The following is a 14,648-nucleotide window of genomic DNA, read 5'->3' as shown; positions in this document are numbered from 1 at the left end:
TGGCAGCATATGTTGCTCCAAAACCTATATTGTTCAGAATTAATGGTGTATTCACAGATGTGCAAGTCACCCATGCCATGTGCCTTAATGGACCCTCATACCTGTGCGCTGATAATAAGCTGGATGGCCCCTCTCATAAATCCGTGGAGTTCATGATTCCCAAAAATAATTCCGTATTTAGATTCTTTAAACCGCAGGACAGTTTTCCACTTCACCTCAACTGTGTTCACAGACAATGACTTTCAGAAGTGTTCCTGAGCAGTGATTTCCACTACAGAATCGTGTCTGTTGTTAATGCAGTGCCGCCTGAGGGTCCTGAAGAAAATATTAAATATACATATGAATAGTGACTAAAAGCAATTTCATATAATGTAGAAATGGGAATATGGACAGTATGATTAGAAATATTAAATAGTAGGTGTTGTAGTGCCTATAAATGGAAACATTAAAATGTGCTAGTGTACATGAATGTACGTAGGTGACCAGAGCATATGAAGTGATAGTGTGATCAATAGATCAGTGTTGCTGGTTGAGGATCCTTAAGGTCTGGGGGTAAAAACTGTTTGTGAGTCTGGAAGTGTGTGTCCTGATGCTCGGGTAACATCTACCAGACAGCATCAGTGTGGACAGACCATAGCCTGGGTGGTCTTAGTCTTTGATGATGTTCCATGCTTGCCTCAGGCATCGTGTACGGCAGCCGATGACGCGCTCCGCAGACTTCACCACCCTCTGGAGGGCCTTGCGGTCAGCAGCGGGGCAGCTGCCGTACCAGGCAGTAATGCAGCCTCAGAGGATGCACTCAATGGTGCACCTGTAAAAGTTGGTGAGAGTTTTTGCAAACATGCCAAACCTCTTCTCAGGATGTATTGTATGTATTTCTCCTGAGGTTACCTTAGGATTTTTCTTTGCAATTTTGGCTGAAATCTTTCTTGGGCTACCAGATTTTGCCTTGGTATCAAGAGATCCCCGAATTTTCCACCTCTTAATAAGTGATTAAACAGTACTGACTGGCATTTGCAAGGCTTTGGATATCTTTTTATATCCCTTTCCTTCTTTATAAAGTTCCATTACCTTGTTATGCAGGTCTTTTGACAGTTATTTTCTGCTATTTTCAGTATCTAGCCTCCTCAGTGCATCCATGTGAAAGATAACAAACTCATTGACTATTATACTATTATAAACACAGACACTAATTGCAATTTAAAAAGCCACAGGTGTAGGAAATGTAACTTTAATTGCCATTTTAACCTGTCATTGTCACCTTGTGTGTCTGTAACAGGTCCAAACATTCAAGCATATGTAAACTTTTGATCAGGGCCATTTGGGTGATTTCTGTTATCATGATTTAAAAAGGAGCCAAACAACTATGTGATAATAAGTGGCGTCATATGAAAGACAGTTTTTTTGCATGATCAGTCATATTTTCAAAATCAATGCCAAAAGTTCACAGTTTCTGCCAGGGTATGCAAACTTATGGCATCGTTCGTAGTTCTGTTGAGGCTTTATACAAATTGAAGGGGGTCCAATGTGTCAGGAAGGGTGGAGCAGATGTGGGTTCTGACCAGCCGCTCAAAGCACTTCACGATGATGGAGGTCAGTGCTACAGGGCGGTGGTCATTCAGGCAGGTGATGGAAGGTCTCTTCGGCACAGGGACGGTGGTGGTTTGTTTGAAGCAGATGTGGACTGCAGACAGAGAGAGGTTGAATATGGAGGTGAAGACCTCCGCTAGTAGTGTCATCAGGCCCTAGCGACTTCCAAGGGTTCACTCTTTTAAAAGCTCTCCTCATGTCAGCCGTGGTTAGGGACAGAATGCAGTCGTCCTGGTCCTAAACAAGCCTCACCGAAGGAATTGTGTTGGTCGCCACACACCGTGCATAGAAGGAGTTGAGCTCGTCAGGGACTGAGGAGAAGAAACGAGCATCACTGCTATTCCTCCCTGTGTAGTCTGTGATGTGTTGCAGTCCACACCACAAGGTGTGATAGGTAGACTCCAATTTATCCATGTAGTCTCTTTTTCCATCTCTGGTGGCCTTCCGTTGGTCAAATCCTCCTGGTCCCCAGAGCGCTAGGCTGAGGACCGTGCCCTGAGCTTAGCACGGACATTACCATTAAACCAGGACTTGTGGTATGGGAAAGTCCTGACATTGACCCTCGGGATGACACCATCAATATGCTGAGACAGAGTCTGTGTATTCGTCAATGTCCCCATTGACTGTGTGACTGAACATCTGCCAGTCTGTCTCGAAGCAGTCCTGGAGAGTGGTAATGGATTCCTCACTCCAGCACTGAACTGCCTGAAAAGCCGGTTCTTCCTGTTTTAGTTGTTGTAGATTGGAAGGAGAAGAATGGAAGCGTGATCCGCCTTACCAAATACAGGGCAAGGGAGGGGTTTGTGGCTGTTCCGTATTTGTGAATAACAATGGTCAAGAATCTGATCACCATGGGTAGGAAACTTAATGTGCTGGTGGTATTTCAGCCAAACTTTCCTCATATTAGCCCTATTAAGGTCGCCAACAACAGTAATAGCTGCCTCGTGGTGAGCGTCCTCACCATGTGTTTTATCCACCTGCGGGGGTATATTGACTGCTGTCGTAATAGCGGAGCTGAATTCCTATGGGAGGTAGAAGGGCCATACTTTTTTAGTTAGTAGCTCCTGGTCTGGTGAACAGTGTGTTGAACGTACTGCAACATCCGAGCCCCAGCGAGAGTTAAACATAATGCGGACCCCTCTTATGTTTACCTGATTCCGAACTTCAGTCCTGCCAGTAGACGGAAAAACCAGGTGGGGTAATGGCCGAGTCAGGCACCATAGTGTTTAACCAAGTCTCAGAAAACACCAAAACATAGCAGTTCGCAATGTCCCACTGGAAGTTAATCTGTGCGTGTTGTTCGTCCATTTTACTGTACAGGGATTGAACATTTGCAAGTAAAATTGCAGTAGCTCATCCAAGATCTACATAGGATGCCAGCACATTGGCCTCTCTTCTTTCTCCTCCATCAGTGTGTTAGTAAACCAATCGGCGGCAGGGCAAAGGAGTCGCAGCAACTGCTCCGGTAAAATGAGAAATAATCTGTATCCAGTAATGAACAAACTTCCAAAAGTGCTTGATGTTCATGCTGTATGAGCGACAGTGCAGCATGTACTAACAAAAACCCAATACAAACAGTAGTAAGCTAAAATCTACGTAATGAATGCAGAGCCATTGTCAGTGCGACCTTCCTCTATGGCGCACTGGCAGATCAGCATTAACACTTTTTGTTTTTAACAAAATGTATAAATAAAAGTCACTCATTGTGCGGTACTAAATGTTTTTGATCCAAAATGTAAGTTGCTGTAGATAAGACTGTTGGCTGATTTACTAAAATTATACAATTAGAAAAGTCTTTGTACACTACAGTATATGACATTAGTGCCTCCCGAAGATGTGTCATTAGGGGAATATACAATAATCTAATGCAATGTCCACAATAAATATGCCTGTGACATCATCCCCCAGGGCTGGGGAAAATGTCTGCAGCTACCAACCTCTGCCAATCTGAAATAAAATATCTACAGTTTGCAGATCTGATCACAAGACAAAGCCGATAACAGCAACGCATTTTGTCAGACTTGGGCACCAACAGTGAATCTCAGTAGGATTAATGAAATTGTGTTCCAAGACCCACATGCAAAGAGCCCAAACCTAAGAACCTCTTCATAGACCATGTACATAGAACCTCAGCCTGAACATCAACAATGCTGGTTACTTTAACATGCCTGTCAATGAGCTGAGAGACAAGGCAAGAAGGGCCTTCAGATGCCATCAAAAAGGACACAGACGTGTCAAATTGGATCAAGCTTCAAATTCTCCAAACAGTTTTGGAACCCATTGCCATGGATATAAGGTCTGGGGTCCCGTTCATCAAATGGAACAAGCACATGACTGAGACATTGCATGCAGAGTACAAACCAAATATTGTGCCGCACAATGAGTGACTTTTATTTATACATTTTGTTAAAAACAAAAAGTGTTAATGCTGATCTGCCAGTGCGCCATAGAGGAAGGTCGCACTGACAATGGCTCTGCATTCATTACGTAGATTTTAGCTTACTACTGTTTGTATTGGGTTTTTGTTAGTACATGCTGCACTGTCGCTCATACAGCATGAACATCAAGCACTTTTGGAAGTTTGTTCATTACTGGATACAGATTATTTCTCAATTTACCGGAGCAGTTATATACAGAGAGCCGAATTAAGACTTTACTCGCTAATGATCAAGATCCAGAAAAGAGACGCTGAATATTACATCCACCTAAAGGAAGCCGATTCTGAAACCTTCCATAACAAAGTCATGATCTGCAGAGACGTTAATTCAGCCTCATAAACCAGGTCTTGAGGCTCTGTTCCCATAAACAGATGCCCCAGGACACAAACACAGATGCCCCAGGACACAAACCAAATCACTAACCATTCAACTCAATTTGCTTTGGCAATTAACATAAACCATTCTGATTCAATTCCATTCTAAATGCAGAGCCTTGGTTGGGCATTTAGAATTAGAAACTACCCATGTTACCCAGCACGTCTTGAATTCTAGGCTGTGGGTATCTGTCAAGAAACCAGTACACATACTAACACTTGGATCTTTTCTCACACACACAACAGGTGTTGGACTGTACTTTCCTCTCCATCCTCTTTCAGTGTGCATGCACACACTTCCTTGCATGATAGTTTTATGTCATCGCTTTCAGGTTAGACTCAAGAACGGTGTCCCTCAGATTCAGCGAGCAGATCTAATTATTTCGAACAACACCTTTTCCTCCTCTAGAATCTAGATTACTTGCATCCACTGGGGGGCGCATTTCTTACTTTTTGTTTTGGGTGAGATTTGTTATTGGTGCTTTTTTACTCTCGGGTTTGTGCTCAAGCTCTCTGGTCTCTTGTGAGGGTTAATGTAAACTGGCACTAGGACACTATCACCAATGCTTCTGACTCACATGTGACTGAAAACGTAATACCCACATAGTTTTAGCCAACCACCAGACATACTCCACAGGATGCAATAATTCTAATCACATTTGCAGAAAGGTTAGCTGAAACAGAATTATGCTATGCTATGGCAAAATACAAAATAGGCACATGTACATTCCTTGTCACTTAAATACAGCTGTCTGTCCTGGATTTGATAAGTTGGATGTGCATATTCGTTCAGATTTTGCAGTGTTTTTTCAATACACATTATCCACTATATTGACCTGTGAACCTTTGTCTAATAATGGTTCACATGAGCTGCATCATAGGACATGAATTAACCATTTGCCCCCAGTTAACTGTGCTGTGTATTTAGTATTTCTTTCATAACTTTATTAAAAAAATGTAGTATATTACTCTGTTATTTAGCATTGTCCTGCTGACTGTTGGTCAGTGATTACCTCAGAAGGATACTGTCCCATTTTTAAAGTCACTGGTCATTCCTTGCCTTAACTAACTACTAACACAACTGAGCAGATGGACAATGAAGTGAATGAAAAGAACTAAGCCCAACTGACTCCAAGCCCATTTTGGTTGTAAATGAGAATAAAATGCAGGCAATGCTTGGGAGGAGAAGAAAGAATCATTGTAAAGGTTAAAGTGAAAAAAACTTGTTGCCATGTTTGTGGCAAATTCTGCATTTACGTTCCTACTCAAAATATCATTATACATATTTCTACACTCACTGGGTAACAAAAAATATAGCCGGAAAGGACCTATGAATGCAGAAAACAAGGAGTTACACACAGAGGAAACATTCAATTTAATTATCAGTGTTGTGATAAAAATATTGTACGTTTTAAACATTGATTGTTAATCTTTGAAGGCTGTACACTCTGAGTGTTTAAGTAACACTACCAGTAGTATGATTTAAGATATGATTTTGCCAGTATTCATTATCTGCTAAGTAGTATTTCTGTCAATTAACTGCAGGACCATAGTCCGTTGTAAAATTAAGTACTGTATAAATCAACTTCATTTTTTCTTTCAGCAAGACTGAGTTAGGTGAGCTTGCTAGTTAGTTGAATTAATAACTCCTGAACTCTTCACATGTTGCCTACTGACTGTAGCTAGCACGTAGAATCCCTTATTATCGCATAGCCAACAGCAGTTTTGAAATATATCTTGTACCGAGTAATCATTTGATCAAGTTGTCAATGTTTAGTGAGTTTTAGTTTAGTTTTATATTCTCAAACTATTTGTGAGGATTGTATAGCTTTGGTGCATTTAAAGGATCATTGCTTTATCCATATCATAGGATGTTCAGAGAGGTTTGGTCAGGGGCCTCTGACCATTAGGAGCCTTGGGCTACAAGCACCCTGATGGCCGATAATGGGCAGAGGCCCCTAGGAAAATCAACAATGTCAAAATGTCGATATTTAGACCGATATTTAGCCTTGAATATGTGGATCCTTCAGCCCATCAAGTGCCAGGTGCCTGACTACAAGGAACTCTTCCACAACCCATACCAAGTCCCTTAACCCCATAACCCATACCAAATCCCCTGGCCCCACAACCCATACCAAGTCCCCTGGCCCCACAACCCATACCAAGTCCCCTGAACACACAACCCATACCAAGTCCCCTGGCCCCACAACCCATACCAAGTCCCCTGGCCCCACAACCCTTACCAAGTCCCCTGGCCCCACAACCCATACCAGGGCCCTTCGGCTCAAACCATACCAGACCACTGTGTTGTATCACCTCTTCTTTTAAAAATACTCTGTAAGCATTTGGGAACTGGTGAGACCAATTGCTGTAGTTTTGAACATGAAATGTATTCCCATTCTTGCTTGATGTAGGATTTCAGCTGCTCAATTGTTTGTGGTCTGTTTTGTCGTATTTTTTATTTTATCATGTGCCAAATATTTTAGTGGGTGACAGGTCAGGTTTTATCACCTGGACTCTACCCTAGCACTTGGACTCACATGGACTCTACTACGAAGCCATGCTGTAGTAATACGTATAGAATTTGGTGTGACATTGTCTTGCTAAAACAAGGATGGCCTTCCTTTAAATATTTTTTGGGGATGGCAGCATCCATTAATGTTGCATTCACAGATGTTCATGTCAGACATGCCATGTGCACTAATGCACCCCCATACCATCATGGATGCTGGCTTCTCTCTAAGAGAAGGGAGTGATCAATAGTGTCAAAAGCAGCACTAAGATCAAGAAGCAACAGAACAGATGCGGAACCTTTGTCTGAGGCCATCAGAAGGTAATTTGTTACCTTCACGAGTGCGGTCTCAGTACTATGATGGGGTCTATGACTGGAGCATTTCATAAATGTTATTTATCTTCAGGAAGGCATTCAGTTGTTGGGAAACAAATTTTTCTAAGGTTTTTGAGAGGAACGGGAGATTCGATATTGGCCTATAATTGATTAATATGTCGGGATCCAGATTTGATTTTTTAGAAGAGGCTTAATTTCCGCTATTCTTAGTGAGTTTGGTACACATTCGGAGTAAAGGGAGCTGTTTATTATGTTCAACATTGGCAGACGTAGCACAGGGAATAGATCCTTAAGTAATTTTGTTGTAATCGGGTCTGACAATTGGTGGGTTTAGAACTCATTACATATTTAGTGAATGTGTCCAGGGATATGGTATCAAAAAATTCAAGTGTCCCCATTGACACCTGGTCAGGGAGGTATAGGACAATCAGGTTGGAAAAATAAGATGATCGAGCAAATGTGAGTGCTTTTCTGTATTGTAGTGTACTGTCTATCCAGGCTAGTCTGAATACATCCAACTTGGTGGAGCGCCACCGCTCCAATTTTCTGGAGGCTTGTTTGAGTGCTCTAGTATTGTCTGTACCATGGAGCAAGTTTCTTGTTGCGTATTTCTTTTGCTTTTAGTGATGCACCCGTATCTAAAGTATTTGGCAGTGTTGAGTTTAGATCCTCAATTAGATCGTTTGCGGATTAATTTACTCCGTCGTTGATGAGCGAGCTTGTAAGAATATAATTAATCTTTTTGTAGTCCAAGAATTTATAGTACGGCTTTTGAAACTAATTCTTTGCGGAGCAAACCGTTTTAACGGTAAATGTAAAAGACAGTGATCCGATAATCTTGTTTTAAACGGTAGATGTAATAAGACAGTGATCCGATAATCCAGGATTTTGGGGTAAAATTATTAGATCTGCAATATCTATTTCTCGTGACAGGACTACAAGGTGTGATTGTGGCAGTGTGTTGGACCTGAGACATGTTGGATAAAACCCACTAAGTCAATTATGGCTTCAAAGGCTTTTTGAAGAGGTTCATTGGACTTTTCCATATGAATATTGGAATGGCCAAAAATTTGAATACTATCTGCCATGACTACAAGGTTAGACAAGAATTCTGGAAACTCATTGAGGAACATTGTGTATTGCCAGGGGGGGGCTGTAAATAGTGGCTATGTAAAACGATTGATCAGCCTGGTTAACTTTCATGAGTAAAACTTCAAAAGAATGAAAATCAGTGATGTGTTTGAGAGTACATTTATATTTTCTGTCATAAATATTAGCAACACCCATTCCTTTTCGGGATGCACGAGTGATATGATCACTAGTATAGCCAGGAGGAGAGGCCTCATTTAGGGCAGTGAATTCATCAGTCTTTAGCCACGTTTCACATAAACCAATAACATCGAGTTTATGATCAGAGATTAATTCATTCACTGCAACTGCCTTTGGAGCAAGGGATCTAACATTAAGTAGTCCCATTTTGAGATGCGAGGTGATACAAGTCATTTTTATTTATTTAAAAGTTGATATTCGAAAACTGTGAGAGTGACAACTGTCAGTTTGGTCTAACCTAGCAGTTTAACATCTTAACAGCAGTGCTTTAAAAAAGAAAGGCAAAAGAAGAAAAGGAAGCAAGAGAGGTGATTTTACGGGAAAAAGTTCCAGAAATGTCCACGTTCTCTGTGTGGGGACTCCAGACAGGAGTCACTCAGTGGGGCAGCTGTAAAACATTCTGGGGATCTGAGGATCTGAGGCTCCGTGCTGAATACATTCAGCCTCCTGATGTGGGAATGAGCACTGACATGCCCTCTTCACAACTGTGTATGCAGTGTACACCGAACTCAACTGTCTCTACCTGCACCAACTTAGCCCTGTAAATGTAAATGGGGGTGTTCTTGTCACTTAGTATCCTGAAGTCTGTGATCCTCCTTTGTTGCTTGCACTCTTCCTATATTCTCCAGAAGATACTGTTCCATGGCAAAAGAAATTTGGCTTTGTCTAGAGATGGGTTGTTTTAGGATGATAGCTGCGTATCCTGCTGTCAAGGGCAGTATTCTGGGAAAAGCGTAGAAATAAAAATGTAGATGTCAGTATCAGATAATTGCATGGATCAGTCACTGTTAATAAGGGACCATTTTAAACCCTTTTTAACTATAGTTCATTGGTACCAAATTTGGAAATGAACCACCATAGATTTAGGAGAGTCTAAATGGATAAAAACATTTTTTAGGTCAAGTTTATAAGCTGCATAACTGAAGGCTTCACCGTAGGGAGTTCTGGAGGAGGACCACTACACCAAGCAGTGTCAGATGGAGGCCCAAAAGACAGTCACATGCTTTTCACTTGAATAATGCTGCTAATTAAATTAAACCATGTTATGTGATGGTTCCTGATGTACCAGGGCTATCTTATCCATCCCAGATATAGTTGAACACAAACATAAGAACAAATACATTGATGTCTGTCAAGTTTAAGAAAGGAAGATACAGAAAATATGTAAATAAAAAAATATGTAACAATATGTATTTTCCTATTAAAGGTATTGTACTTATGTTCTTATTCAATTGCATTAAACGTAACTATTGATCATTCAAATTAACTTGTTTTTCTGGGTTGGTTATTGATTTTTCATTTAGTTTTGTATGCCATTGATTAATTCTCAAAGTCTCAAAAGTCTGGCCATGATTCCAGAAGGTTGTATGTGTGGGAATGTGCTTACAGTGGGGAGAACAAGTATTTGATACACTGCCGATTTTGCAGGTTGTCCTACTTACAAAGCATGTGAGAGACGGAATCTAAAATAAAAATCCAGAAAATCACATTGTATTTTATTGCATAACATAAGTATTTGATCACCTACCAACCAGTAAGAATTACAGGACAATAGGCAAGCAGCTTGGTGAGAAGGCAGCAACTGTTGGCGCAATTATTAGAAAATGGAAGAAGTTCAAGATGACGGTCAATCTCCCTCGGTCTGGGGCTCCATGCAAGATATCACCTTGTGGGGCATCAATGATCATGAGGAAGGTGAGGGATCAGCCCAGAACTACACGGCAGGACCTGGTCAATGACCTGAAGAGAGCTGGGGCCACAGTCTCAAAGAAAACCATTAGTAACACACTACGCCGTCATGGATTAAAATACTGCAGCGCATGCAAGTTCCCCCTGCTCAAGCCAGCACATGTCCAGGCCCGTCTGAAGTTTGCCAATGAACATCTGGATGATCCAGAGGGGGAATGGGAGAAGGTCATGTGGTCTGATGAGACAAAAATAGAGCTTTTTGGTCTAAACTCCACTCGCCATGTTTGGAGGAAGAAGAAGGATGAGTACAACCACAAGAACACCATCCCAACCGTGAAGCATGGAGGCGGAAACATCATTCTTTGAGGATGCTTTTCTTCAAATGGGACAGGACGACTGCACCGTATTGAGGGGAGGATGGATGGGGCCATGTATCGTGAGATCAACAACCTCCTTCCCTCAGTAAGAGCATTGAAGATGGGTCGTGGCTGGGTCTTCCAGCATGACAACGACCCGAAACACACAGCCAGGGCAACTAAGGAGTGGCTCCGTAAAAAGCATCTCAAGGTCCTGGAGTGGCCTAGCCAGTCTCCAGACCTGAACCCAATAGAAAATCTTTGGAGGGAGCTGAAAGTCTATATTGCCCAGCGACAGCCCTGAAACCTGAAGGATCTGGAGAAGGTCTGTATGGAGGAGTGGGCCAAAATCCCTGCTGCAGTGTGTGCAAACCTGGTCAAGAACTACAGGAAATGTATGATCTCTGTAATTGCAAACAAAGTTTTCTCTATCAAATATTAAGTTCTGCCTTTCTGATGTATCAAATACTTATATCATGCAATAAAATGCAAAATAATTACTTAAAAATCATACAATGTGATTTTCTGGATTTTTGTTTTAGATTCCGTCACTCACAGTCGAAGAGTACCTATGATAAAAATTACCGACTTCTACATGCTTTGTAAGTGGGAAAACCTGCAAAATCGGCAATGTATCAAATACTTGTTCTCCCCACTGTATATGTGTGTATAATTGCAAAATGATCTCCACATTTGTCATTTTGGTGCATAGGCAACATTATTTTGTAGAAGTACATTTTAATATTCTACTACATATGTGGTACGTCTGTGTGCTCTTCTGTCACATCATGGGCAGTAAATGTGCATCATGTCTGGAACCAGCCGGACCTTGAAAATCCTCCACCCCTGAGTAAAAATACTATTAAAAATTTTCCTGCCATTTAAAAACAAACTGGGCTCAGAAACAAGTATTTCAATAAATCCAAGAATGTATTGCTCACAAAAAGTGATGGTTAAATTATCCTATCTCAGTTGAATTCTGTTACTGGGCTGCAGTACCTCCGCCACACTGTTGGTGCCGACGAAGCCGTGCTTCCTGACTGAAATCCTAGGAAATCCTACTCTGCATTTTTTTTTTATCCCGAATGTACCCAGAATGCACAGCGGTCCATAAACAACGTAGGAGTAACGTTATAAATGTATCCAAATTCACGAATGTAATGTATAATGAACTGTGATTTAGCGACTGGTATACATGTACAAATGATTGAGTAGTTATTTATGATGCAAAATAATTTGTAGTTCACTCACACGGCCGTAGCCTGCAAACCGGCTGCAATATTAAACGGGCCCATAGTATAAGCAATTCTGGAACGTACGCAAAATTCACGCATTCTACGTTTCTCGACTGTTTACTAGCAGTCCTCAGCGATTTGGAAACTGCCTGAAACGGTTGTTTTTTATTAACAAAATGACTAAGCTGAAGCTTTTAAATTTGTTTTTAACCGAGCGGTTAGCTGCAGCTGCTAAAGAAATATTCATAGAAGTGGAAAATACTTTAATCGAATACCAGGAGGAAATCATTCGTTCAAAGGCAGAGAATGACCGTCTTCGCGGTCTGCTGGACATCGCTTTCCAGTGTACGCAAGGTTGGGCTACTCGCTCATAGTAGTACTGTGAAAACGTGTGATTATTGAAATGTAGCCGATATCTATTGTATTCATTTTGACATTCCGCCTTTAAAGTCTAATTTTAGAAAAGTGCACTGAATGCATATCTTCCTTTTCCTTTCTTTTAGCCCAACAGCCCGTGACATTTACTGACTCAGAGGAGGTTTCTCGTAAGCATCAGCAGCACTGTGAACAAGAGTGGAGCCTCGGTCTGGGCCAACAGGACCCAGAGTCCACACATACAGAATCCATATTCACGCCTTCCTGTGAAAAAATGTACCGTGATCAGGACTTGCCACAGCCAGGACATCTTTACCAAATTCAAACTGTGGAGATCAGAGAGGGAGACTCTCTGCCTTTACCCGCCAACACAGCTAAAGTGATTAAATCAGAACCTGAAAGAGAGGGCTTTGAAATATCAAATCCAACCAGTCCACAACCCTATGCTATGAATCTGAATGCTGAATCTCAGAGTAAAAACGATATATATTTCAATGAGATAGCCAGTGATGGACTACCCTCTGAGTTTGAGGTCCCACAGCCAAATTGTCCCAGAAGTTCCAGGAGAGGACAAAGAAAATCCACTGCAAAGACTGTGAAGAAGAACCCAGATGTGAAGCCATACCAGTGTAACGTCTGTGGGAAAAGTTTTCAACACATGTCCAAACTTAGATCACATTTAAGGGTACACACTGGGGAGAGGCCATTCAGCTGTCCCGAGTGTGGGAAATGTTTCAGCCAGTCTGGTGAAGTAAATAGACACCTTAAAACTCACAATCGGCACAGGGCCTATTTATCCGGCTTATAATGAACACGTGCCACCTTCTCTTGTGTTTTACTATTAATAATAAAGCCGTTTTTGGTTTGAAAACCTGAGTTTTTTGCCTTTCATTTATCGGAGGTGTGAGATATGCCTACCGCTCCACTCTGTCAATGAGACATTGCTATTAGTCACAATCCCAGCTAAGGACAACTGCCAACATCCCAGGATAGATTTTGTTCAGAATGTGGCAGATATGGCCATTGGAACAAGAGGTAAAAAGTAACTTATTGTGTCCATCCCTAATTCATAACCAAAATATATTGAAAACAGTGCCCTGTAGGCAGTTGGTTGAGCATGTTACTGCTAAGGCCAGTCTTGAGAGATCAATTCCCACTGAGTACCGGTATGGAAATGTATGCAGTTACTAGTGGAAGTTGCACTGGAAAAGGGCGTCCACTAAATTACTTGCATGTAAATATAATGTTGTGTTTGTCCTGTGGCAGTTGTAATGGAATTAACCCAAAATGAGTCAAATTGCAATCCAGTCATTTACCGATGTACAGATGAATAAAATCCATTCAGATAATATATTTTGACTTATTGGACCAATGAGTCAAAATAGAAGGAAAATGTGGATATTTTAAATTAAATTTTAAGTTTACCCCTCACCGTCTCACCTGTTGTTGCCATGGTGCTATGTTTGTTTACACATGAAGATGTACTTCTCTGAATGGAACTAGAAAAGGCAGGTAAACGGGACAAAGGAAAGCATCTGCACCTTCACTCTGGTGTGGATTTAAAATAACCTAGGTAAATGCTATCTGGAATCCTTGGTACATTCCAAGTAGATGCTTTGTTGGCTCTACTCAGTATGACAGCTAATTAAAAATGTTACCAGGCAGGTAGTCTACCTTTCCCCTGGTGTAGTCAGCTCAAATAACATTTGGTTTGAAATGTCTAAACTAATAGCAAAATGATTCAGTATAATGTTGAAAGTTTGAAATGAGTGTCAAATCTTAGGGTTTAAATGTTTGTAGTTGGCACTGTCATCTCTTTTAGCTAAGTCTAATGTAAAGCTGTTAGGAAGCGCAAACTTCACTATCTACATAGCTTATAAGTTATCACAAAACTGTTTGCGCTGAGATTTAGAACTCTGTTCATCAGGGCCGACGCTCCTATTATGCAAGATTAGACAGCTGCCTGTGGTGGTGCTTGAATTTGCGGCAGCATTTTGACAATGTGAGGGGCATTTTTTTGTCTTGCCTGGGGTGGCAGAATGTCCAAGGCCGGCCCTGCTTCTCATCATGTACCGAAAAAGGCGAGCTATCTGCTATAAACTGATATTGTCATGGAGTTTGTGTAACAGTTGTGTAACAGTAGTGGATTAATTATGTTGAACTTACCTGGCTGGAATCTTTCTCTGCAGTCTGTATCTTATGTTAATATAAATATTGACAGCTAGTATCTTGTGATAATTACCGTAATTTCCCTGAATAGTTCAGTGGCATCAATTCAGCTATGCCAAAGTGGGAGGTTGGGGGGTTAACAGTTACAACTGGCGTGTCAGTAAAATACTAATACATGAACACAATTAATTCAGAGTTTGACAACAAACTCTCAATCCTTTTACAATTGATTGATAATTATTCCA

General features: G+C 41.2%; 1 protein-coding gene across 2 annotated transcripts; it reads left to right on the top strand.

The window, feature by feature from the left end:
• Nucleotides 1-11,721: 11,721 nt before the first annotated feature.
• On the top strand, nucleotides 11,722-13,596 carry LOC105016842 (zinc finger protein 3 homolog). 2 transcript variants are annotated; one of them, XM_010880940.4, is made up of 2 exons: nucleotides 11,722-12,204; nucleotides 12,363-13,596. In XM_010880940.4, the coding sequence occupies exons 1-2, from the start codon at nucleotides 12,036-12,038 to the stop codon at nucleotides 13,040-13,042; spliced, it is 849 nt and encodes a 282-aa protein (XP_010879242.1). In that variant the 5' UTR covers nucleotides 11,722-12,035; the 3' UTR covers nucleotides 13,043-13,596. The 2 variants fall into 2 exon arrangements, with proteins under 2 accessions (XP_010879242.1, XP_010879241.1); XM_010880939.4 differs by having other exon boundaries at nucleotides 11,723-12,213; nucleotides 12,363-13,592.
• The last annotated feature ends 1,052 nt before the right edge of the window (nucleotides 13,597-14,648 follow it).

This window comes from Esox lucius, chromosome 17 (genome assembly GCF_011004845.1).
Source record: "Esox lucius isolate fEsoLuc1 chromosome 17, fEsoLuc1.pri, whole genome shotgun sequence".
Lineage (NCBI taxonomy): Eukaryota > Metazoa > Chordata > Actinopteri > Esociformes > Esocidae > Esox > Esox lucius.
The sequence above is the reverse complement of the archived record's forward strand: the minus strand, read 5'-3'. Positions and strand labels throughout refer to the sequence as shown.